General features: G+C 45.6%; 1 protein-coding gene and 1 long non-coding RNA gene across 5 annotated transcripts in view; one reads left to right on the top strand and one right to left on the bottom strand.

The window, feature by feature from the left end:
* The window catches only part of ARHGEF5 (Rho guanine nucleotide exchange factor 5), a 34,028-nt gene that overhangs the window by 7,841 nt on the left and 1,912 nt on the right, over positions 1-24,275 (bottom strand). For 2 of the 4 annotated variants that reach the window (XM_068190474.1, XM_068190473.1), the window contains exons 2-5: positions 3,239-6,767; positions 1,781-1,862; positions 1,340-1,404; positions 799-1,058 (exon numbers count right to left, since the gene is read on the bottom strand). In XM_068190474.1, the coding sequence (XP_068046575.1) occupies positions 799-1,058; positions 1,340-1,404; positions 1,781-1,862; positions 3,239-6,752 (3,921 nt within the window). In that variant the 5' untranslated portion in view covers positions 6,753-6,767. The remainder of the gene's footprint in view (positions 1-798; positions 1,059-1,339; positions 1,405-1,780; positions 1,863-3,238; positions 6,768-24,275) is intronic. The other 2 variants (XM_068190475.1, XM_068190476.1) reach the window with 1 other exon arrangement.
* On the top strand, positions 13,337-17,228 carry LOC137474198 (uncharacterized). The gene is made up of 2 exons (XR_010999224.1): positions 13,337-14,677; positions 17,031-17,228. It is a non-coding gene; the product is annotated as an uncharacterized lncRNA (long non-coding RNA).

Genomic DNA, 24,275 nt, shown 5'->3' with positions numbered 1-24,275 from the left:
AGGGCTAAGCAGGAAAACCTCCCAGCACATCTTGCAAGGATGTGTGTAATTACAGAAGAGAGGCTTTAGAAAGGAAGGGCAAGCATGCTATTATAGACTTCCTTAAAAAAACAGACTTGTGGTATAACTTAAAAGTAGCTACTTGCTCTCATTTTACTTTTTATTTCCCCTCAACACCACTTTCACAAGCTCCCATAAAGTCCAGCATCCATACCACACACCTTTTCTCCTTCGTCACGCTTCCCATGCCATTGTTTTCACCTCTTTCTCTGGGTCCTCCTGTCCACTTCTCAGATCCTCTCATTTTCTTTACCCAGTTTCTCTGTACCATTGTGCTGAACCCATACATCTCCCTGTCTCTTCTCAGCCCTGCAGCTCACACAGGTCAATTTGCCTAACTCATATTCTACCACAGAAAATAGAATTTACTGTGGTTTTATTAGCATTTCTCACAAGCTTATGTATGGGAGAATACTGCAAGTCTTCTACTTTTACACGCCCTTTTGCATTGAGCATACTCAAAACTCCTTATCTTGTTCCCACTTTTCCCCATGTCCGTTTTCTTGGAGTTATTTATACAGTGTAGAGTCCATCCTTCAGTGCTGCTTTTCTCTAAAATTCAGCACTTCACCATTGCTCTACTTCACACCCCATGCTGCTTTCAGGGGTAGAAGTGACCTCTGCCTCAACCACCTGCATTGCCACATCACAGATTTTGCTCTCTGCTTTAACTCCTCTTCCAGAGACTCTTTCTTGACTACAAGACTACCCATTTACTGTGTCACATCTGCCCCTTACCTCTTGCAGCCTCTGGTCCTCACGGGACATGTTAAGCAGCATTCTGCTGCCCCGTATCATGGGGATGTCCTGCCAGAGGGATGCATTAGATGAGACTGACAGACGTTGCAAATATGAGTCCTGGGGAGACAGCACCTTCCTCCGTAGCCTCGGGGAACTTGGGAAACTTGACTCTATATCCTCTGGATAATCCACTCTCTTCTGGCTTTGGATGGCCTTGTTCAGAGCCACATCACTGTACTCCTGATACAGCAATCTTGCTGTGGAGAAAGACACATATATTTATCTTTTTCTATAGTAGCAACTCACCCTCTGCTTCAACCTAGAGAAAACTCTGCCCTGGACTGGGACAGTCAAATTCAGGCAAAGCTCACCAGCTGCCCGAGTGTACTGCAGGATTCCAGGTGCTTTCCCTGCTCTCTAACAATACACCCTCACAACCACCACATGGCAGGAGTCCCTGTCCTTTTTGCTCACTGCAAGGATGAGAGATGCTGGCGGAGAGGGGACTGCCACGGCACCCCAGGCAGGAGGTACTTACAGGAGTTGATCAGTTTGGAGTGCCGGCGCTTGAAGTTCTCTGTTGTGTCTGCAGGTTTCTTCTCTCTGCCAGGGAATAAGGATTTCAAAACGCAGAGTGAGCAAAGGGCACAGCACCAGAGATGGCTTGTCCAAACCTTAGAATCTGCTCTGTCACAACAGGGACCTCTTCTTTTCCAACAAGCTCCAGCTCCACTTGTGTCAAGCTTTACTTGACATGAAGGGAAAAGTTTGACTTAATGGAAAGGCTGTCCTGAAGGCACAGAAATACCTCTGTTGCAGTAGGGACATACCTCAAGAGAGCATAGACTGAAACACAGGCCTAGGGCATTTAATTAAAGTTTTCCACTCTTTATCATCATCTTTGGTAACTCAGAAACAATGGAGGTGTCTGTGCTGCACAGTGATTGGGGCAAATTCTAAGGGTCTTTGAGAGACTCACCGCATTATAACTGTTTCTGAGCTGACTGGTGGTTCCCTGTGTGCCTTGTGAGCTTCTTCCTCTGAAGGAACGGAAGAAACCTCTGCATAGAAGACAATTGGAAAGTAAACACATCAGTCAATTTTTAGACTTAATCTACAGTCCAAATGACACACAGATGCCACTTACCAATACCCCACCTAAGTGGCAGTCTTGAGCTGGAGTACAGGTGCCCTCATGGCATTTATTTCTGGGTCAGAAACATTCTAGTTTTAATAATCCTTGACATTACTTACTCTTTACATGCGTTTGCCACATTTACTTTTCACACAAAGAAAAAGGTGACATTTTAGGCAGTGACTGTAACTCTAAGAGCTTCCCTCTCCAGTTATGCAAGCAAAGACATTGCCTGTGTGCCCTGTTTGGTGTGTCCTTACACTTTCAGCTACTAGGACCAGGCATCCGGAGATCAGTGGAACCAAAGTGTAAAATTTGAGAAGTCCTTTTGGTTTGTGAGGGATTTAATCAAATAAGGTGTGAAGAAATTCTAAATCTGAAATAACTGGAAGCAGAAAAAGGAAGAAAGCCCAAAGACTGAGCTGCAGTTATGGATAAGGGGAAAGACAATACTATTGCCTTGAATATTTTAAAATTTGGAATCAAGAAATTACAGGTCAAACATAGGAACAAATCTTGAGATTCAAGTTCTGCCAAACCTTTTACTCACTTCCATATCCCACTCCTTTTCCTCTGTGCCAAAAATACCAAAGCACGTTTCAGAGCTTCAAAAATAGACTAAAGTAAGAGCTAAAAAGAAGCAATTATTTAAAGTTCACATAAGATATAGTAAAGAACAGACATACATCCTGATAGCAAGTACTGCTGAATGAGCTGCATTACAAAAGATTCATGTTTTCCACTTGTGACATCAGTGATTTGACTTCTGTGCAAGCTGGGACCTTGGGTTTGACAAATTTCCATTCTTATCTGTACTCTCAAATCCTGTGCTCACAGGAGAATCATCTTTTTTAGAAGGTCAAGTGGGAACCTAAAAGTGCCAGTTGCAAAAATAAGGGGAGGCAGCAAATAAACAACTGATAAGAGATATGGGCTACTGAGGATGTGTGCATGGCTCTTCTTTACTGCCTCAGGGATCCATGAAATAAGTTTATTGTTGCAAGTATTAGTGTGGAATGGGGAGACTGAGCCCCAGAGTGCATCCCTACTCAAGGGAACAAGCAGGATACACAGGGCAGCAGAGAGGAAGGAGGGGACAGCTGGAAAGGGAAGCTTAGGGCAGGATAGGAGAGGGCTGTAGGGTTGGAGCAAGGAATATCAGCAGAAAGGCCCAAGAGCCATGCTAAGTTCTCAGCTCTCATGCCTCTCCATTACATTGTCCATTTAATTTAATCCTGCTTCTTGATAACTGTTCTAAGTCGGAAGGGGGAAGGAGGAAGGGAAATGGAAGAGAGGACTCACGCTGCAAGATGTCTGGTGGTACTGACATCCTCTTCAGGCCCTGACGGTGCCAGTCCTTGGTTTTTACTCGGCTTTTAACTGGGTTTTCTTGATTGGCTGCTGGGTCCTGCACAGCTACCCCAATAGTTTTTTTGTCTGGCCAACTTGATGATTTTTCCAAGGGTGCATGTTTGGCCCTCTCTGCCTTTGGCTGGTGATCTCCTCCTTCCAGCCTTTGCCTGACCCTCCTCTCACCTTCTGTTTTCTCTGTGACTGCCCGTGGAGCCTGGATGCTCTTTGTGTCCCCACCGAAGCTACCTGCGGGCTGCTCCCATCGCAGCTCCTCGTCCTGGAAGGTTGTTCTGGTGGTCGGTGGCGATGGAGGGCTGAGCTGGAGGAAGTGGATAGGATTGGTGAATGCAAGCATTGGAAGGAGCTGTGCAGAGTCTCTGCTTTTGGAGTCTGGGGATGTTATCAGGCCTTCCAACGAGGGCCAAGAAGGGTGGTCAGGTGAGGATTTTCCACTCTCTATATCCATGTGGGGATCTGCTGTTTCAGGGTTGGTGTCAGAGCAGCCAACCAACATTTCATTTCCAAGAGCCAAAAAACTTTTGGTCAGCAAACTGACCCCTGAGTCATCAGAAGTCTCTGTATCGTGGGGATCTGAGTCACCAAGATCCCACTCTCCACTCACTGGAACAAGGTCATCTCTCTCTGCTAGACTTTCTCCATCAGAAGCAGAGGCCACGGAGTTGGCATCAGATGCAGAGGTGGCAGTTCGGAGAGGATGGCTTGGAGGAGAGTGAATGGCTCTCAGCTTACCATCATCCATCCCACAGCTAGGGGGGGGCCTGGAGTGTGGTCTAGGAGCCAGCAGCTGGTAACCTTCAGGGGCTGGAGGTGGAACAAGGTGATTTGCATGGAGTGCAGGCACCTGAGCTTGACTGGGCCTTTGGGCATGGAAAGGAGGATGAGGAAGCTGCTTGGCATCAGGCTCAGACACCAGAGGTAGGCTTGAGTGGGACACAGGGGACAGAGGTTGTCCTTGCTGGTTCACAGCAAGGACCATATCATCTTCGGAGGGCCAAGTTAGGGTGCTCAGCACACTGGAAATTCTGGATCCAGGCTCTTTTTGGTATAAACTGCAGTCAGGCTCATCAAATAAAGGCACTTGTGTTTTACGATCCACATCTGCTGCCGTTTCTTTTCCTTGTATAATGGCACTTTTTTGGGGAGAATTTTGCTGAATTGTCTCAGGGTGGCTCAGGGGAGTGGAAGTCCTTCCTGGTGTTTGGGATGCTTCTAGAGGCCCTACAATACTAGCCACAGACCTCCTATCCTCAGGAAAGCTCCCTTGTAGAGGAAGGGAGCTCGTGTACATTACAGAGAAAGAAGATGGGCCACTAGGGTCCTCATGAAAGCCTTCCTCAGAAGTAAGGAGTTCATGGGAAGTCTTGGCCTCCCTTGCACCTGTCCTTACAACAGATTCTGCTGGTGTTGGGTCCCACCCTTGTGCAGGAACAGCTTGATTGGATGGCTTCCCTGCAGAGTCTGACAGCTCGTTCAGGCTGGTGCCAGGACAGAGTTTGGGGGTCACAAAGGCTATTCTGGCACCCTCCTGCTCTGGAACAGATACCGCTGAGGTGGTCTCTGAGGGGGAAGCTGGAATGAAGTTCCAGAGCTCAGCTTTTCCTGTTATAGGATGAAGATCTATAAGATCAGGTGGCTCCAAGTTACTGGTAGCAGAGGAAGGGTGTGCTGGAACAAGGGCCTCTGGGTTCTCTGCGCTAAAAGGTGCTGTTACCCCTCCACAGAGTGATGCATCTCTTTTATCAAACCTCTGGACAGCTTTTCCATGACCATCACTGTGCTCATTCTCCCTGCCCAGTCGTGTCTTATCATCCCAGTGAGCTTCTCCAATATCCTGACCACGGATGGAAAAGTGGCCAGAGTCCTCCAGGTCTTCTGCTTGGTCAGAGATGTGGCACATGTGTGGAGTTTCCCCCCCTGGGTTCTGGTTATTTGAGGACAGAGGGTCAACTGCAGGTGGCTGACATCCAGAACCTTCTTCTGTGTCACGAGCTTTCAGCAGCATATCCTCACCAGGATGCTGATCCACAGAGACAGGTTCCCCAGGAGGAAATGCTGATCCTGTTTGCTCAGACAAGGAAGCATACTCCAAAACACATACATCCAAATTATGCCTGGGAACAGAAGGTATCTCTGACCCAAAAGCTGATGATAGAGCCTCTAGTTTCAGGTCTTTCCCCAGTCTGAGCTCTCCCCTCTGCAGTTGCTCCTGCTCATTTTGTTCCTTGTTTTTCTGATCTTTGAGCTCCAAAGGTTTGCCTTCTTCTGGCAGATTCTGCTCTTTGCACTCTTCTTCCTCATCTTCTTGCTGAAGTTCAGATGCTGCCTCCTCCCAAGCTGGCTCCTTATGCTGTGAAGCATTCACTTCCTCTGTCCTTTTAGCAGTACTCTTTCCTTCGAAAGCACTCTCTGCTGAAGGGGCAGGTCTGCCCTCAGTTTTTCTGTGATCATCTTCTAGATTAAGGCATTTGGAAGCAGATGAGCTCTCTTTAGGAACCATTCCCTGGTCTTTGACCATGCTGGTATTCTCTGTTTCACCAGCTGAGGTGTTTCCCTCCGTTTGTAGTGAACTCATTTGGCTGTCACATGTTAAGGTGGAAGAAAACTGATGGGAAGAGGAAGATTCTGTATTCTTTTCCAAACCCTGGGGTGCTCTTAAGCTTTCCTGAACATCTTCAGAAGTGTAAGGTTTAGCTGTGTCTTCTACTGCTCCCTCTGAGGTAGGTTGCTCATCAGGTGCTGGTGCCAACTTTTTGGTGCTTTGCTCCTGCTCTGCACCAGCATCAACCTCCTGCAAAGAATCCTTGGAGATGTTATCCAGAAAGGGCTCAGCCTTATAATGCCCTTCTGAAACAGTTTTACACACCAAAAAGCACTTAGGTGTCTCTCTCTGAGAGGAAATGGCATCAGCCAAAGGGGACTTCGTTTGCTGAGGGTCTGAGCCATGAAAAGCCAGTTCTGCATGGCACTGAGGAAACTCAGTGCTGAGCTTCACAGCCTGTAGGACGGGGCTGCCAGGGGCTGGCTCATCCTGAACTCTGCTGTGAGAGGAAGGGTCCTGGTTGCTTTCCAGGTCAACCAGTTCCAATTGCATAAGTTTCAGAGAATAATCCAGTCCACCCTCCTCCAAAAACATTTCTCCTTCCAGTTCTGAGAGTCCCTTTTGAGGCTCTGTATCCCCTTGTTCCAGTCCTGCTGGCACTTTTTGCATAGAGTTAGAGGGTCTGCCCAGCATCTCTGCTGCTTCCCCTGGAGCAGCAAGGCAGTCCTTGGGTGTGTTGAGCTCTGCTCCCTTTGCAGAGTTAGATGGGCTGGTGCTCATTTCAGCTGCTGCATGAGTGGCATGATGCTCTCCTTCCACAGCTGAAGAATCCCAGGCTTCCCCAGTAATGCTGCTGGCTCCTGGGGGAGTGGTACCTCCTTCGCCTGTTTCTTCAGACTCCATCAGTGACACACCCTGCTAAAGAAAAATGCATTTTTCTGTTACTACTTCACAATGATACGATGGATCTAATTCACTGCTTCTACTGCAGCTGATAAAAACCAAAAACAAAACCAACACCACATACGTAGTAGATGATAAGAGCTAGGAAACAAACACAAAAACCGAGACTAGGCAAACACCACGTGTAAGCTTGAAGTATAAGAGTAACACCAAAATAACCCCATTGGTGTCTTTTAAGTTTCATATGCAAATACAGAAAGTGACTTTGGTCGAAGAGCGGAGCTGCTGAGCTCTCTGCAATGGCCACAGGGCAACTTATGGAAAGTGGTGGCCATGGCTGGTTATCTCAGACCCAAAAGGGGGTACCAGAATGCATCCAGAGAACAAGAAAATTTTCAAAAATCTCCACTGATTTTCATGGTGCAAGGTGGGCAAATACTCCTGGCCTCTTCTAGCTGAGTTTAAAAAGTTCTCTCTGATTTTTGCCTGTTCTTTGGAGCTGATGGCTCTCTCTGTGGATCTCTGCGTAGGTCTGGAACTCATTGCAAAATGATCACAGAAATTAATTAACAAAACATAGGAACATAAGAATTTGATTAACAGGTAATTAGGAGATGATACAAGACACAAGGTATTTGAAGGATGTAAACCACATGGGTTGAGAGGAGTAGCTCTGGAGTGTGTGGACTAATCTACAGACTATAAAGAGAAACTACATCATCATTTAGTCTACTCTTTTAGGGAGGGGGGAAGGAAAAAAAAAGCCATCTCATGATTGTTGGACAGTTTCCCAAAGGATACAGTGGAATTTCCCATCCACTATTGCATTTGAAGTTCAGACATGACAAAGCACTAAGGAATGACAAAGCACTAGCACATTTGGGGTATGTCTGTTAAAAGGGCAGAAGAATCTGATTGACCACTTTTATCTCTTTGCCTTCTACCATGACCCACAATCCCTACCTGGAAAAAACATGAGAAAGAGACAAACTGTTGTGGCTCCCTCTCTTTTCTTCTACAGTGACTTCCTTGTGCTAGAGTGGCTCTGTAGTCACAAGTACCAACCTCTGATCCCACACAGAAAGTAAAAGCAGTAAGGGCATAATTACATCTGAACTAATTGTCCCAGTTAGCTCCATGGCCAGGGCACGCCTGGCCTGAAAGCTGGTTTAGCTTCTGTCTTCCATTACGTCAAGTGAAACAAAACACCTGTGCTGAAGGCAAGGAGCACATGCTCTGGAGTTAGAACTGAAGCATTTTATACACCTTCATAACAGAATTGTATTGTCATCACAGAATGGCTTGGGTTGGAGGGGGCATTAAAGATCATCCAGATCCAAGCCCCTGCCATGGGCAGGGGCACCTTCCACTATCCAAGGTTGCTCAGAGTTCCTGAGCAAAACGTGGCCTTGAACATTTCCAGGGATGGGGCAGCCACAGCTTCTCTGGGCAACCTGTACCAGTGCCTTCCACCCTCATATTAAAGGACTTCTTCCCAATATCAAATCTAAATCTGTCCTCTTTTAGTTTAAAACATATCCCCCTTGTCCTATGAGTACCTGCCTATGTAAAAAGTAGCTTTCCCTATTTCTATACACCTTTTTTAGTACTGGAAGGCTGAAATGAGGTCTCCCTTGAGCCCTCCCTTCTCCAGGCTGAACAGCCTCAATTCTAAAAAAAATTCAGAAAATAATTCAGTTAGTTAATTGAGTTAACTCATCAGCTAACTGCTTCCTGTGTACGTTTTCTCATGTAATCTTTAATTTTTGTTTATATTGAAAAGACAGCCTTTCTTACAAAACCAGGCCAAAACCAGGGTTTTTCAGCAATTTGGATTTTCCCTCCCAAGCACTGAGTAGTTGTATTAGCTTTAATTTTAACAACCAGTTTGTTTCAAAGAGGTAGGTTCATTCAGGGAGTTCCCACGGAGTTTCCAGCTGCTGTCAGCTGCTACTGAATTACCTGGATGCTGCTAAACTGTCTTTTCAAAGGTTCCACATCAGATCGCTCTTGTGCTACACTGCTCTTGGCACTCCTGGCTACCCTACCTGAGTCTACTCAGCTCCAGGCCTAGAAAAGTACTACTTCTCACACCTAATACAGACAGTCTTCAAAAACAGGCTCCCCAAGAGCAGAGAGACCATTTAGGGAGACACAAGCTGCTGGCTAAGGAAGTTTTACTATTACTAAAGGTAGGACGGCTCATAAAGATCTGAATAATAAAGTGCTCAAACGCAAGCCCACACTTTGTCAGGGGAAGAATGCTTGCTCACTGTGCAGTTTCACAGATGTACACAGCCCTGAATTTCCTCTTATTAAGCTCAAAATGCCAGTTTCTACCTCCATGGCTCTGTTGCAAGGGATTTGGACAGGCGAAAGGATGAGTTTAAAGCTGCATTTGGAGCAGTTCCATGATGATACTGGGAGGCAGGGTAGAGGGAGGTGCACAGCACATCAACACTGGAAGCTGCCAAGTGAGATCTGTCTCATCATATTACTGCCAGGTGTTTTGCACACCTCAGGGAGAGCAAGAGAGGAGCTTTGAGAAGTGAGGCAGGAGAAGGAGCGGCAAACTTTCCGCAGAGACGGGAGGGGAGGACTTATGCATCTTGCCGGGGAAACTGTTAACCTCCCAGTCAAAGGCTGGGTGCACCATAGTAGAAGACACATGTCTGCAATAAGGATTTCACAGAGATGGAAGGGGAAATAATAAAACAAGACTGACAGCACCTGTAGTCTTCGCAAGCAGAGCAGCTATGTACAAGAGCCCAGCAATTACCAGAAGAGAATGCCTGTGGATCACTGTCATGTTCAACTCCCAATGCAGGTCCGCTCCATCAGAGGAGGGCCCAGGAGACCCCCAGGAGCTCAGCTACCCAAAGCAAACTTTCAATTAGCATTTTCAGCAGGGCCACTAATGTGACAGAGCAGCAGCACACAGGACCTATCTAGCCTCTGCCACTAGGAAGGATATACACACTCTCAAAGACAATTCACTGTTTCCCCTTTTGGGGCTTACTGATCTTTCACATCTCTCACTGGATCAGATGATCAGCTGGCTGTCACTCCCTCATATGCTCTGTCTGTGAAGCAAGGTAAACCGATGTTCCCTGTTGAGATAAAGCCACGCAGGCTTTTCTCTAGAGAGGACCTAGAAACACCAGATTTCAGCTGCCATGCACTCAGCTTTTAGGTGATTCTGGGTGCACAGAACCCCTCCAAGCTGGAAGAGCGAGAGGGAGCAGCTGGCCACAAGCCAGCACGTAAACAGAGGGGCAATGCTTGGTCCTGCTGCAGTCACAGGCACAAAATCTGAGAGGAGAAGGGTGAAGGAGGTGGCCTGGTGAGCAAGAAAAGGACAGCAGTGAAAGCATGAGGGCACAATCCATCCACAGCTTTCCCAGATTACAAAAGGCAATGTCGTACCTCCTTCCACCGTGGGTTAATTCACCTGGACGGAGATGACAAACACTTCTGGTTTTAAATAGAAAGTACCTCACCTTCCCTCCCCCCTCCTCCAACAAAGAAGAAAGGAGCAATAACAAGTACTATCAAGCACAGACAAGCCCTTCAGCTAGCCAGGAAGCAAGGCTACACACAAGTGGAGCCCTGAGATCCTCCTCCTCCAGACGTGGGGAGAGACGGAGCTTTCTGCCTGCCACCTCGGCCCTCCCCGCGCCGTGCCGGCTGCCGCCCGGCCGCCCCAGCCCCGCTCCCCGTCCTGCTCCCCCGCCGCGGGCCTGGGGGCAGCCCACACGCCCAGGCTGCTGCGAGCGCGCTCCCGGCACAGACAGTCCGGCCCTGCGACGCGGGGATGGAGCTGCTCCGGCCCAGCTGCAGCCCTGAGCTTCTGGCAGCGAGAGGAGAAAGGCGTTCACGACAGTGTGTGAGCGGCATGGGCGAGGACAGCCTTTTCCTCATTGAAACAAAGGGTTTCCCGACTAGTCCCTAGTTTGGGCTTATCCTTGCTGGTGCAGCCACAGCCTGGTGTAGAAATGCCAAAGCTGGCTTTAAGGACTTCAGCTCAGGCAGGAAAGAGTTTTGTGTTTGGCTCTAACAGCCGCCCAAAAAACAACAAGGCTGCCCTGAGCCTTTTCCTGCTATCTCAGCTTGGTTTAATCAGCTTGGTCACACAGTTCAGGTACACTTTACAAGGAGCTGAAAGAGGGGAAATTTAGGTTAGCTATAAGGAAGGAATTCTTCCCTGTGAGGGTGGTGAGGCTCTGGAACAGGTTGCCCACAGCAGCTGTGGCTGCCCCATCCCTGGCACTGTTCCAGGCCGGGCTGGATGGGGCTCTGAGCAACCTGGGCTAGCGGAAGGTGTCCCTGCCCATGGCAGATGGGTTTGGGACTAGGTGATCTTTAAGGTCACTTCCAACTCCTTATCATTCTATGATTTGAATCGGCTCAGAGCCAGCCTTTCTCCTAACAAAATCCAGAGCTCAGTGTGCAGGACAGCACCATCTCTCCCAGGAAACCACATATTGGACTTCAGTTTGGTGAGACACCCAGGAAACTGAACACAAAGCCTACCCTGCCACAAGCCTCAATTTTTATATTCCCTCAGCTAGTCCTGCCATGCTTAGGCTGGCTTCCTCAGCTACATGTCCAAGTGAGAGATTCCCACTGCCCATATTCCCCTGCAAAGGAACAGTCACCAATCTTCACACACCACCCCAGGCTGCTCTATCGCTGTACAACCCATCAAGGGAGGTGAAGGAGGGGGGTCAAAACTCTTGAGCTCAGGAAGAGATAACACGGTGCTAGAGATAAGAAGGAAGGAGGGAAATAATGTAATGTGGAGTCAGCTTTGAGTGAGGGCATGGAGAGTAGAAGGAGCTTGCTGAAGGAAAAGATTTAGAGGGAAAAAGTAAGATGATCTAAAAAAGCAAAATAAAAAGCACTATTGCTGTGCTACACAGTGCTGGTAATCTTCTGGGAACCAGGAACTGCCTCAAGTGTCTTAGGCAAGGGAGAACAAAACACAGATGCCAATAGCACCTGACCTCCTGGAAAATGCATCTGAGCTGCTACTGAAGCTTGAGAAACAAAAGTGAGACCTCCCAGTCACACCAGTGCAGAGTGTTTGCCCAAGTTTTAACACACCCAGTCACAGCTTTCACTTGTCATAGGCACGCTCAAGATACACTGAGACTATTAATTATCTAATGACTCACTAACTGAGGGGAAAAAAAAGGATATTTTTCCATACTTTTCTTACATTGGTTGCTATTTAAGTAGATTACAATACTTGATGCTAACAAAAAACAAGTGTCAGAGAAACATAATTCTGGGTTGAACACAATTTCATCTTGGAAATTGCTACTGAACATTTGGCAAACAGCAAGTGAAGAATATGGCTTGCATTGTACATTGCACTTCCCAGAGATGCAATAAAAGTGATTCATTCTTAAGATAAAATGGGGTCACCTGTAAAGCAAAAAACCCAGCTCACTCTAAGCAGAGGTTAAGTTTATATTCATAAAAGTAATGGGTAAGTCTTTATATTCTGCAGTTTTCTAATATGACAATAAACAAGAATAGTGTGTGATTCTCACTGCTAGAGCCCAGTAGAAAGATAATTGACACTGCTTGGTGACAGCAGAATTCCCACAGCGGAAGTAATGTATTGAGTCTCTGCAAGCTGCTCTGTGCAGGTCTCTCCACAAACTCTGGGGATGGAGACACAAGTGACAGAAACATCGGGAGCACAAAAGAAGGCAAGAAATTCCCAGATTACTTTCCCCATGACATTGTATGCAGAGGTGGCTGCTAGCAGAATACTGTTCACATTCCTAGATGGCATGTCTGCCATGAACCCCAGAAGTTCCCAGTTTCTCTTTGAGCAGGATGATTCAGGACCTTCATGGGACAGAATCTCCAATTAGAGGCAGAAATCTCAGAGTCTCTCACAACACTATGGACGCATGAGCCAGAATCCCACACTGCTGTTTTTGAGTCTCAGGTTAAAGAAGGCTCATGTTTGCACCAAACCATTCTGACAGATGCAAATGCCCTTAAGACATCAAAGGACCTGGAAACACACTTGAAAGCTTGGCCTTGCCCAGACTGCACAGTGGAGCCATTTGTGTTACCTGTACCCGTTCTGAGCACAGTTAAGCTACAGGCAGATAAGGATGAACAACATTCAGCAAACTAAACTGGGAGAAACTGTCCTGTCCTGCAGAGAGGCCCTCCAAAGTTATCCTGTCTGATGCAAACAGGTAATACAACCTCTTTCACAGCCAGATCAAGTTCCACCTGCAAAATTGTCAGATTTCTGGTAGCTGCCAGAGCCCCACAGAAGATAAAGCTGGAACATTTTAGCAGTGTGGGATGACTGACAAGCTAAACACCAGTATATATACATACCTAGCCATAAATATACTGGCAAAATCCTGCTTTTGTATCAATAGGTAAAGCACATCCTATGCAACTAAAAAAAATGCTAAAATACCCATAAAACTGCACTTTCCATGGTAGTGATAGCACAGTGTCATCAGCCATAACAACAGCAGAAAACTGTCATTCTCTGGCTTCAATATTGTATTATCAATTGGAGAGAACAATAAAAAATTGTTGGATTCAGAATCCCATGAGACAGCAAACACAACAAAATCACACATTTATCCTTGTGTTGTGCCCTCAGAATGCATGTTTTCAGCCTTAGCTCCCCATATCAGTTTTAATTACCTTATGACTCCAGCAATGAGATTTATTTTTAAAAGTTAAGAGATTTGTATCACAATCAAATCACAAAAATACTTGGCAATACTGTAGCAGTGATGGAGCTTTGTACTTAAAACCGTAGCTAAAGAAAAAAAAATCCATCCAAAAGGGATGTAGGGATGTATGTGGGAAAAACAGGTTTTGGTACAATCCTCCCCTAACCCAGCTTTTCAGGGAACAAACAATTTTTTTCTTGGAAATTTAACTGGTGTCTTTAGATTGAAGAAGCTACCACGAGACAAGTTTGGTATTGGAAGCAAAAAGTATTAGTTATAAATAAAATGTTATAAGAAATGTAAATGTGGGAAACCACCAGCGAGGACCCCTTCCCTCTCCCTCGTGGAAAAATAGCTTCACACACCCAAAGCCACAGGAATTGTGTGGGTGCTGAATAGGAAGGTACTAATGCGAACACACAGAAAAGTTGTTGTTCCTCATAGTCTAAGGCTTGTATGGCCAACTGGCCCAGGTTTATTGTGCACATCACAACATTTTCTGTTTCTTATACAGTCCCACTTCCTAGAATCATGTGGTTATGTGAGAGTTTTGGCTTACAATTAAGAAAAAATGGATGCATGGCCTTTAATGGGCATGGAAAAGGCCAGAAAAACTAAATATGACTCAACAATTAAATCTCGCTGTCTGGGTTCATCTTAATTTCTTAATCCTAAACCTTAATTTGTAACTAAGGAGAGGAAGGGCAACTCCCCGTTCCCTCTCTGCCTGATCCCTGTTTTTCAAAGACTGGGACTCATGACAATGCTGAATATTTAGGCCTGATGCAGTGAGTTACATGAGCTACCAGTGAAATACACTGTGATATAACTGGGTTAACAAAGATGAATAATCAAATTTGTCAGGCCCAATTTAGGTATTTGCAGATATCCTGCAAAACTCATTTGTTTATATTCCATTCCTTAAAAAAAAAGGAAAAAAAGCAAAAGGAGAGTTTCTTCAATTCCTTCTACTGCTGACTGTACAAACTACCCAACACCACTCTGATCTCAATAAATCTCAATTAAGACCTGACATGGAACCCTGAAAATCCAGAACAGACCAATTTACTATGCATCCAGGTTGCTGCCAACATCTCCCTCGTGCCAGTGCACACATGACCATGTATGAGCCATCCCAGAGAGTTGTCAAGCCAAAAAAAAAAACAACCCAGGAGCAGAGTGATGTGAGCAGCCATAAAGGTATGACACAGGAGAAAAGGTAAGTAAGTAAAGGTAAATCTGACAGCCTCCTGCAGTAGTTGCATATGGAATCAGAGAATGGTTTGGGTAGTAAGGGTCTTTAAAGCCCATCTCATTCCCACCCCCTGCTATGGGCAGGGACACCTTCCACTAGCCCAGCTTGCTCAGAGCCCCATCCAACCTGGCCTGGAACACTGCCAGGGATGGGGCAGCCACAGCTTCTCTAACCAGCCTGTGCCAGGGCATCACCACCCTCACAGGGAAGAATTTCTTCCTGATATCCCATCTAAGCCTACTTTTGAAGCCATTCTCCCTTGTCCTGTCACTGCAGGCCCGTGTCAAGAGTCTCTCTCCATCTTTCCTGTGGGCTCCCTTCAGGCACTGGAAGGCCACACTGAGGTCACCCCAAAGCCTTCTCTTCTCCAGGCTGAACAATCCCAATTCCCTCAGCATGTCCTCATAGCAGAAGTCCTCAATCCAGCAGGTCCATGTCCTCCATGTGCTGGGACCCCAGAGCAGCTGTACAAGCTGCACATGAGGACAAGAACACAGGGCTGGGCAGCAAAGCAGGAGCAGGAAAGCAGAAACCTGGACTTAGCCCTACGTTCTGGTGAAACCACACCCAGGATCCACAGGCCTGTCCCTGCCTCTCCAGCGTAGGTGTCTCTCCATGTGTGACTGCCAAGCACTCCGCACACAGAGCCAGGTGCTCCCTTGGCAGCCCACACACATCAGCAGCAGCAGAACACGGGGGTTTTGCACCCTCAGTCCTGGCCCTCTGCTAGGAACACATCTGCTGCCCTCCCAGGTGAGAAGCGGGCACCAGGGGAAGCAGAATCCACAACCATTTCCAAATGAGCCATTGTTTTTATGGTTTAACGTTTCCTTGTCTCATTATTGTCACTGACTGTGCCATTCCGGTGAACTCACAGCCAGCCTTCTCCCTGTAGGAAAGGACTGGCTCTGAGGGGATGTTGCATGGAAGAGAGGTGAATTAGGAGACAGCCCCTGTGACCAACTCTGAAAACAAGTAACAACATGTAGGAAATCCTTGGAAAAGCCCTGGAAACCTCCTCAAACGATCTGCAAAGTCTAGCAGGGAAATACTCCGAAGGGAAGGGAAAGGGAAGACATTCTTGTGACCTTGTCTTTCAGATCAAGCTATGAAAAGTTGTATAAATCAGGGGTTTAAATGCTGTAACTGATATACATCAGTCTTAGAAAATGTTTTTTATAACCAACTTTACTAATTAGTACTACCTTATTTCAAGGTTTATAGTAGTAATTACAGTCCATAGATGTAGTTAAGATTTAGCATTAGTTCCTAATACTGTCATTAACACAGCATATTATAAAAATTAAAAAAAAAAAGGTAGAGCCCTACAGGTACAATCTTTAAAAAATTAAGAAACAGCACATACAGATGAAGAATACTGATACTCTCTCTTTCAGTATTATTTCCCCTTCTTTGTCAATGTGCAAAAATTACATCCACATACTTTCACGTTCAGTACACCTCCAAGTGTGGATTAATTTAAAGCATTCATTTTATACCAGCTCAGAAATATTACTAACATTTCTTTGATGCATTAATATCGAAGTGGCGACCCTTGAAGGGAGAATAATGCGCTCTGACTCCATGTTGTAGAAGGCTGAATAAATTGTTTTTATTAAGCTAAATTATATTACATTAATACTATACTATACTAGAACTATATCATACTAAAAAAATACTAAAGAAAAACCCATGACTGTCTGGAGACATTATTTAATCAATTAATGACTTAATTGATTAATCAATCTAAACAACCATCACCGGTGTCCAATTAACAAATCACTCTTTGGTGAACAATCTCCATAACACATTCCACATGTGCCAAACAACAGGCACTGTGAATAGAGATAAGAATTGTTTTCTTCTTTCTCTAAGCTTTTTCACTGCATCTCACAACTTCCCAGGAAAAATCCTGGGAGAGAGAATCATGTCCCTCTCTGTTCAGAGAATGTGAATACCACACATTAATTAAAATATTTTTCCCATTTTAATAATTAAACAAGTTTCAATGCATAAGGAACAACTAGAGATATTTTCATCCTTCCTCCCTCCATTTTCATTTTTCTGCATATGAATGAGGGGGCAGAGTCCGTTTCCCACCACCACACTTCCAGATTCTCTAAAATTGCACTCCTTGATGGCTTCATGATCTTCAGATATTAGCTGAGCAATCAGGATCATAAGATTGCCCTTTGGGAGTCTTTGAAGACATCAACTCTGTATCTTCTTGACTGGCCTACGGCTTCCTTTTGCTCAGCCCTGTGGCATGTAACACCACCTCTCTCTTTCCCCTCCCAGGTCCCACCTTATCAGATGGCAATGCTGAGGAGTAAAATGAGGTCTGTGTGCCTCAAATTCACCTCAAACTCCTGAATTCAGTGTGGCAGTGAGAAATCAGAGGATGAGGCAACTTAACAGTGGCCTGTGAGTAACAGTGGAAAATCAAGCCAATAACATTTCCTTTACCTCTTTTATGACATGGTCACAAAACGACAGCTCTGGCTGAGGAATGCAGAGCCCTCGTGTCCCCTGGCCTACGCAGGCGTGCATGGCATATTCTAATTTGACTGGTGCATACCTTCCCATCCATGAGAGAATTCCCCTGGGAAGCCATAGGCACCAGGCAAATGAAATTGGAGACTCAGCTCCTTCCCATTACCTGCAACACGCTTTGATCTGCAGGGCATAAATAAACACGTAAATGTCCCATCTCTGCCAAGGTCAATGAGATGCAGCAGAGTTCCTCCAGTCACCTAAAGGAGTTCATTGGACTTGGGATGGGGCAAAATGCTTTGCTTTGCTTAAAAAAAATATATCACTGGATATAACAGGAAAGGGTATGATGTGGTGTGACCACTGTAGTCTGGGAAAGCTAAGAGCAATGGACACCCTGAAGGGTGAAGGGTTGGAATTGTCAGTGGACCATGCCCAAAAAGAAGAGACGAGCCAGAGCTCTCCTTCTTGGAATCCTCTTCCCAAACACTTTCCTGTATGGAAAACTTGGTCTAACCTTTGCCAGAATGATGCACCTGAGGAACCCAGCTTTCAGCACAGATCTTTGCTGCCTATTACTGAAGCCAGCACCTCACTTCTTCCACTTGTGCCAGCGAAGGTGCATTTACAGCTATCCCCACAGCAGGACACAAAGCATTGCTGCTTTTGATGCAAAACATGGGGAATACCCCAACATTCCAAACCTTTGGCTATTCCTGCACTTGCCCTATAACAGAAGGTGGCAAGGTGCACCCTGCTGTTTTAAGTCTTGCCCCTCCTCACAGCTAGGACTTATGAGCAGTTAAACATGGGTGCAGTCACTAGAAGTTTCAAGCCAGTGAGGCCCACAGAGGATAGCTGTTATCACCAGTAACATAATCCAGGCTGGAAGGGGAACACACATTAGGATACCGGGAGCTCTCCTTCCTGTGCCCCACTGCAGTCATTCACTAAAAGGAGTCTCTACAGAAGACTTAGATTGTAACCGGTTTTGGCATATTTTTAGGGCAACCAAGAATGGCCCATCCAGCAGAATTTCCAATTCTGAATTCCAGCTGTTTGCAAGTTTCTGCCTCTCTGAGGGTCATCTGTGCAGCTGGGGTAATAGTAAACCCTCCTACCTCTCAGCCATACTCTGAGGATTATGCAGGGAGTGGCTCCTTAGTGTACTGAATATGCAAAGGCCTGTTATAAACCCCGTATCTGATTGCGACCATAAGCAAAGTCCTATTTAAGCAATCCCTTCCCCAACAAAAATATATCAGCTGCTCACTCTGTTCTTTCCTTCCGTGTCTTCTTGCCTCCAAGTTCTTCCAGATAACAAAACACATTACTAAGATATTTTCCTTTTGTGCTGTAAAGTTGTTTACTACAAGTAATAGAGATTTTTCCCACAATGTAGTGTACATACTTAGTTGTTTTGGCTCATTCTGGTATCGCACTTATACTGGAGGAGTCTCACTGCCCAGTCAGTGAAAGCCCCACTCCCATAATCTCACACATGTCAGATATTCACATTCCAATAGACATATCTATTAGATATGTCTATTTCTCACTGTGCTCACATTCACGGGAGACCCCTTCTCCAATTCCATCAATTTTATGAACTTAGGACAGAGAGCATCAGTTATTTCTTGCTCCCACTAAACACAAAACCGTTTTTCTCTACCAAACCGTAGTTTAAAACCAAGCTGGTGTTTTTGCACATGCTTTGCTTGACACTTCTGTATTCGTCTCCCACATCAGTTAATACCTTTTTTCACCTTTCAGTGCATTTTGTTCATTCTTTTTACCAGACACAACAAAACCTTTTACAATGCCACCTTTTAAATTAAGCTTTCAAAGGCAACATTCTAGTAGAACACAATTATGATACATTTCAGGGCAGATTTGCTTCCATACTGCCTTGCTGAATGTGAGATTTCTGATCACGCCAGTTTTCACTGCATACAGAACGCAGCACATCTTGCCTTTTCTTGTTATGGCCTCTTTTAAAGTCATTTGGCTATGACTGTCAGAGTCAGAATCAATCTATCTTTCCCCTTTTACACTCAGATGCTTATTTTCATGTCTGATATCACTGTTATCACCTACTCAGCAACTGGATAGGCAAAAATGACGCTGGTAGGGAATGAAGGAAGAAATGTCTGTGGTTCATCTGGATAACACCCACTGGGCAATTCAGCTGTCATGATTCTTCTAGACACACAGACACAATTTTTAGTTGCTTTTCACAGCCCTGACTCTCCCTTGTGACAGAGCACACACTATAATGACATAATTTGCATGCCTGGCCTTGCTCTTCCAGGATAAGACGCATTTCATTGCTCCAACACACCTCCAAATTGCTCATCTTCCTCCCTCTGCCCTCTCCGAAATGAAACAACTCAGTTTACTCATTATGCAGGGGCAGAAGACAAGGTGAACTGTAGGAGTGATGTGAGAGGACAACTGCCTTCCCAGATGACTCCAAAACAAGCAGTGTTCACCCTGTGCCTACAGGAACACCCTACAGCCTCCCTTTCAGCCTTCCCCACATGCCTGGACAGAATATTCCCTCTTCCCATCTGTGCCCAGGGATGAGAAGAGAGTGACAGTACAGTCATGTATTCCCTATACACATCACCAGTTGCTATTAAGAAATTACTGGGTGACTTGAGGGGTAAACCTATCTCACCTCAATCACTTGCACATTTAAGAAAACATGCCACAACCTGTAATTTGTTGTAAAAATATGTGATGGTCCCACTTCCCTTTACCTGTCTCCCCATAGCATCCCCTCTCTGCCCCATGGTTTGTCACAGCAGAGTCACGACAGGGTTGTGTGCTGTACTGCAGCCTTGCCAGTGCTACCTCCCCTGCCCATCCTGAAATTCTCCTGGGACATGTCTTTCCAGGAGAAAACACCTTGTCTCAGAGTTGGGACTTCAGTGATCCTTGTGGGTGCCTTCCAAATCAGGATATTCTACAGTCTTGTGGGGAGGAGTACAGAAAGGAGAGAAAAGTGCAGCATTCTCAAAGCACTCTAAGATGTACCAGCTCTATTGTATCCAGACTCAAGCCTGAAATATCTTCGTGTGCAAAGCAAGTCACAGAAAAAGAGAACAAACAATGAGAAGAGTTACTTGGGCGATGAGCTATACCAACCATCAGGACTGAATCCTCACTGTTCTACATACTGTACAATGTTCCTGTCCTGAAGAGCTGGCAGCATATTCAGAACACCCTTTCTCCCCTACATCCAGCAAGAGAATGGAAATAGACACCTTCACAACTTCACCAGCAGCCTGGCAACCCTCACCTGTAAAACCAGACTGAGATCTTGGAGCACCTCAGAAAGGAGAGTGACTCAAATGTTGCAGATGGATTACTTTTCATAGTTTAGCATTATCCTTGGATGCCTGCACTATGGAATACCTACAGCAAAACTTCTGCATCTAAATTCAGGCTTAATCCAAGGATTTAGCCTGGAACCCAGACCCACTAAAGACATCTGATGCTACAGCATCAGAGCGTTGCTAGGCACTAGTATGGCATCTTTTTCCTGTGAAAGCTATATTCTTCCCAAGTTTCCATGAGCCCATCATCACAGACAGCAATCTGTAGTGAAGACTTAAGGGCCCAAGTAAGATTTAAGCTATTCAAACAATCTGTGTAGGCATTTTTGATCATAACACTTGTGAAGGTGAGTGTAAAGCACACATACCATATAGCTTACCTGTAACTAGTAATCTGTAACATCCTGATTTTTTGCAGCTGCCCAGCAAGATCATGGGCAAAGCATCTTCTTCTACTCCTCCCAACAGTGGCCTTTGTGTTAGCTTAACACTGCTTTGTGCACTCATTTCTATTATCAAGTGAATATGCAAGTGTAGCCATGGCAGCCACTTTGTGGCAGATGTGAACAAGGACTATGTCCAACTAGTTTCAGGTCTGCTTGTAACCCACACTCTGTCCCCTGATTATCCCTGGGCTTCTGCAACCTGAACAAATCATGCCCTAACACGACCAGGAGCCTAATCCCCTCCCCTGCCTCCAGAGGGGTGTATTTTGTATTCATAAAATCTACTGCTAGATTTGTTGATGAAGCAGGAGCTTTCCCTCCCCTCACCTTCTCCAGTCACACCCTGTGCAAGGCTGGATCTGCTCACCAGTGCTCAGCTCTGCTCTGCCCATGGAGGGGATCACCCAGCTCATGGATCCCACTGGGCACCACCCCAGCCTGGCCCTGGTGGAGATTTGGGAATTTCTGTGTATGATCGGCATTAGGAACCCCAGTGCTTAATGACTCCGAGCACCAGCAAGGCCGTGGGCAGTCAATCTCAGACACTGAGCCCCTGCCTGCAGCTGGGTGTTCAATCTGAGATCACAAAAAGGTGGTTTGGTGTCCAAATGTCACAGACTTCTCTGTAACACTGCAAAAAGGATATGTTTTCAGGAAGGGAATTTGTGGCCATCTCTGCTTTAATGCAGTATTCTCCCAGCAGCAGGTTCCTGTGCTTCCTCCTACCTCTATTCCCTCCTTGTATACTTTCCAATTACAGTTTCTTCAGCCACTTCTCCTCAACCTCTCCTAACATCAGAACACCCTCTATTTGGTATACATTTACATATGTGTGTCTGTTTATCTACATACATTTGTACACATCATGATAATCACCTTCCCTCTTCTAAATTTTTCCCACTATCAAAACCAATAGCCCTTCCCTTGACCTTGCATTGAACTTGTACTAAAGTCATGAGAATTTCTTCTTCGACTTCATCTCACTTTTAATCCAACCCCATGAGGTCAAAAACAAGTCCCTACCACAGGCTCTGTTCCTCATCCTGCAGTGTTCTGCATGGGACTTGAAGGAATGGTGTCTAAAAGAATAGATGGGGAATGGATTTCGTTTCTGCAAACCCATTCTACTCGAAGGGCAAGAGAGCTGGAGTCACTTGTTAATGGAAGAGACAAGATTAATGAAGCTTTCCCAAAAGGGCACCCCGCCTTGCTCAGCACATCGAGAACGCATGAATGCATTAACTTAGAACTTTGCTGCACCACTGAACCCTTCATAGGTAGCAGTGTGTCACAGCCAAGGCTCAGATCTTCTTCTTACACTAAATGCTCTTTCCCACACAACAAATTTCAACACATACTTCTTGACCAAAGACATAAAAGTAGCTGACCCAAACCCAGTCTTGACTAAACCCAGTTCTTCCAAGTCACACAACAGAGTTAACCTGCACTACTGAGTAAATCAGGGCAGCTGCTCTCACATGTCAGATGCAGAGGGAAGGCAAAAAGATACACTGATACACTGCTTTCTGTGAAGATTTAAAGGTAAGGCGTGCTTGTGACAACTCCTAATTTCACCAACTCTTCACCTGCCAAAAGGAGTTCCATCCTCTGCCCTTTCTCTCCTGGTGGTAGAGGTGCATGTGTGGTCTCACAACAAACCGCAGCAAAGAACCAGCAGAGATGACAACAGGCAGGCACGACGGCTTCTTTCAACAGCAGTGCCCGCTGAGAGGATTTGTGCAACCACAGCCTGTTTATCCAAGCACAGAAATGTAAGAACTAAATGTGTGATTCCCTCTGGCATCTAATCCTGCTTTTGGAAGAGGTGGTCCTTCACCACGTTTCTCATGCCCAATGTCACGCTACACTTCTTCAGCAATCTCTCTGGCCACAAGGCAGGCTAATGCAACTTCTATACTTTTTTTCTTTAGGGAGGGGGGTTAGTATTCAGTTGGAGCAGTGACTGGACTGATCTGAAACCACTTGGTCACCAGAGCTGATCCAAGGGAAGCAGTAGGAGCTTGCAGTCAGGACTGGATGAGAACTGGATCGTTCCTTCAGCAGGAGCCTGTTGTGCTGCTGGGCTGCTCATCATGTGAAGCCCACCTCCAAGCAACACAAGTTATTCAATCACAGTTCCCAGGAAGCCCTGCCTGCACAAAAACACCAGACCAGGCACCCTCCATCACTGCTCTAAACTACCCTGATCACCCAGACTCCAGCTCCACGGCTGCCTCTTCCCAGAAGGAAGAGCTCAGCACAGCTAACAGCCACGGGTTTGCAGTACAACAGACCATCTTTTAGCTGGAACGTGTCATCCTGGCAGCAACAGGCTTTCCTGTCAACCTGGCACGAAAACTTGTAGCAAGACTTTGTGGTTAGGAGCCAGGCCGGACAGATGGAGGTAAGAAATTAGCGAGGGTAATCAGCCATTGGAATAATTTACCCGGGGAACCAGTGCAGCCTATCACTTGATATCTTGAAATCAAGACTGGGTACTTTTCTAGTAGAATTTTGGATTTGATGCAGTGATAACCAGCTGGGAATGTAAATACCTGCCAGGGGTCAGGTGAAGGTATCTGTCCCCCGTTGGCTGATAGAGTTGAATATCAACTGTGTGATTACCTCAGGAAAGAGGGAAATGACCTCTCTGTAGAGCCCAAGCATCAAAACAATAGAGCACAACTGCATTTGCACTGAAGTCACTTCTGAGTACTTCATTAAAAGATTCAACAGGAGCTCAGTGAGGAGCTGCAAAGCGGAAAGGAATTGCAAAACTTCCGAGGCATGACTACTGAAATAAACTAGCTGTGGATAATTTAGCCAAACAGTAACTAAGCAAACAACATCAACTGGAAAGATACCAGATGACAGAAAGCACAGTAAACACTTAGAATCAAACATCCTTGGAAAAAAATGTGATTCCAATTAAGAATTGGAAATCCCTTGTGGGCTGTTCCTTAAATTTTGCCTGGGATAACTATGGAGAGTGAATGTAATATGAATACAAACTAATTAAATAAAACAGCCCACTTTAAACAAGACTCCAAAGTAGATTATATTAAAAAGAAAAAAAAAAAGAAAAAAACATCAGAAACTGTAGCATAATTTGACTCTTTCCTGCTAGAAAGCACATGAAATAAGCGTACCAAAAGAAAAGATAAGATTCAAGAGAAAAGCACAGGAACATCCATCTAAAGTTAGCAGAATGAAAAAAAAAAAAAAGCCTGCGAAACAGACTTACCATCAAAATCTACCAGGATGCA

The sequence above is a fragment of the Anomalospiza imberbis genome, chromosome 5 (genome assembly GCF_031753505.1).
Source record: "Anomalospiza imberbis isolate Cuckoo-Finch-1a 21T00152 chromosome 5, ASM3175350v1, whole genome shotgun sequence".
NCBI lineage: Eukaryota > Metazoa > Chordata > Aves > Passeriformes > Viduidae > Anomalospiza > Anomalospiza imberbis.
The sequence above is the reverse complement of the archived record's forward strand: the minus strand, read 5'-3'. Positions and strand labels throughout refer to the sequence as shown.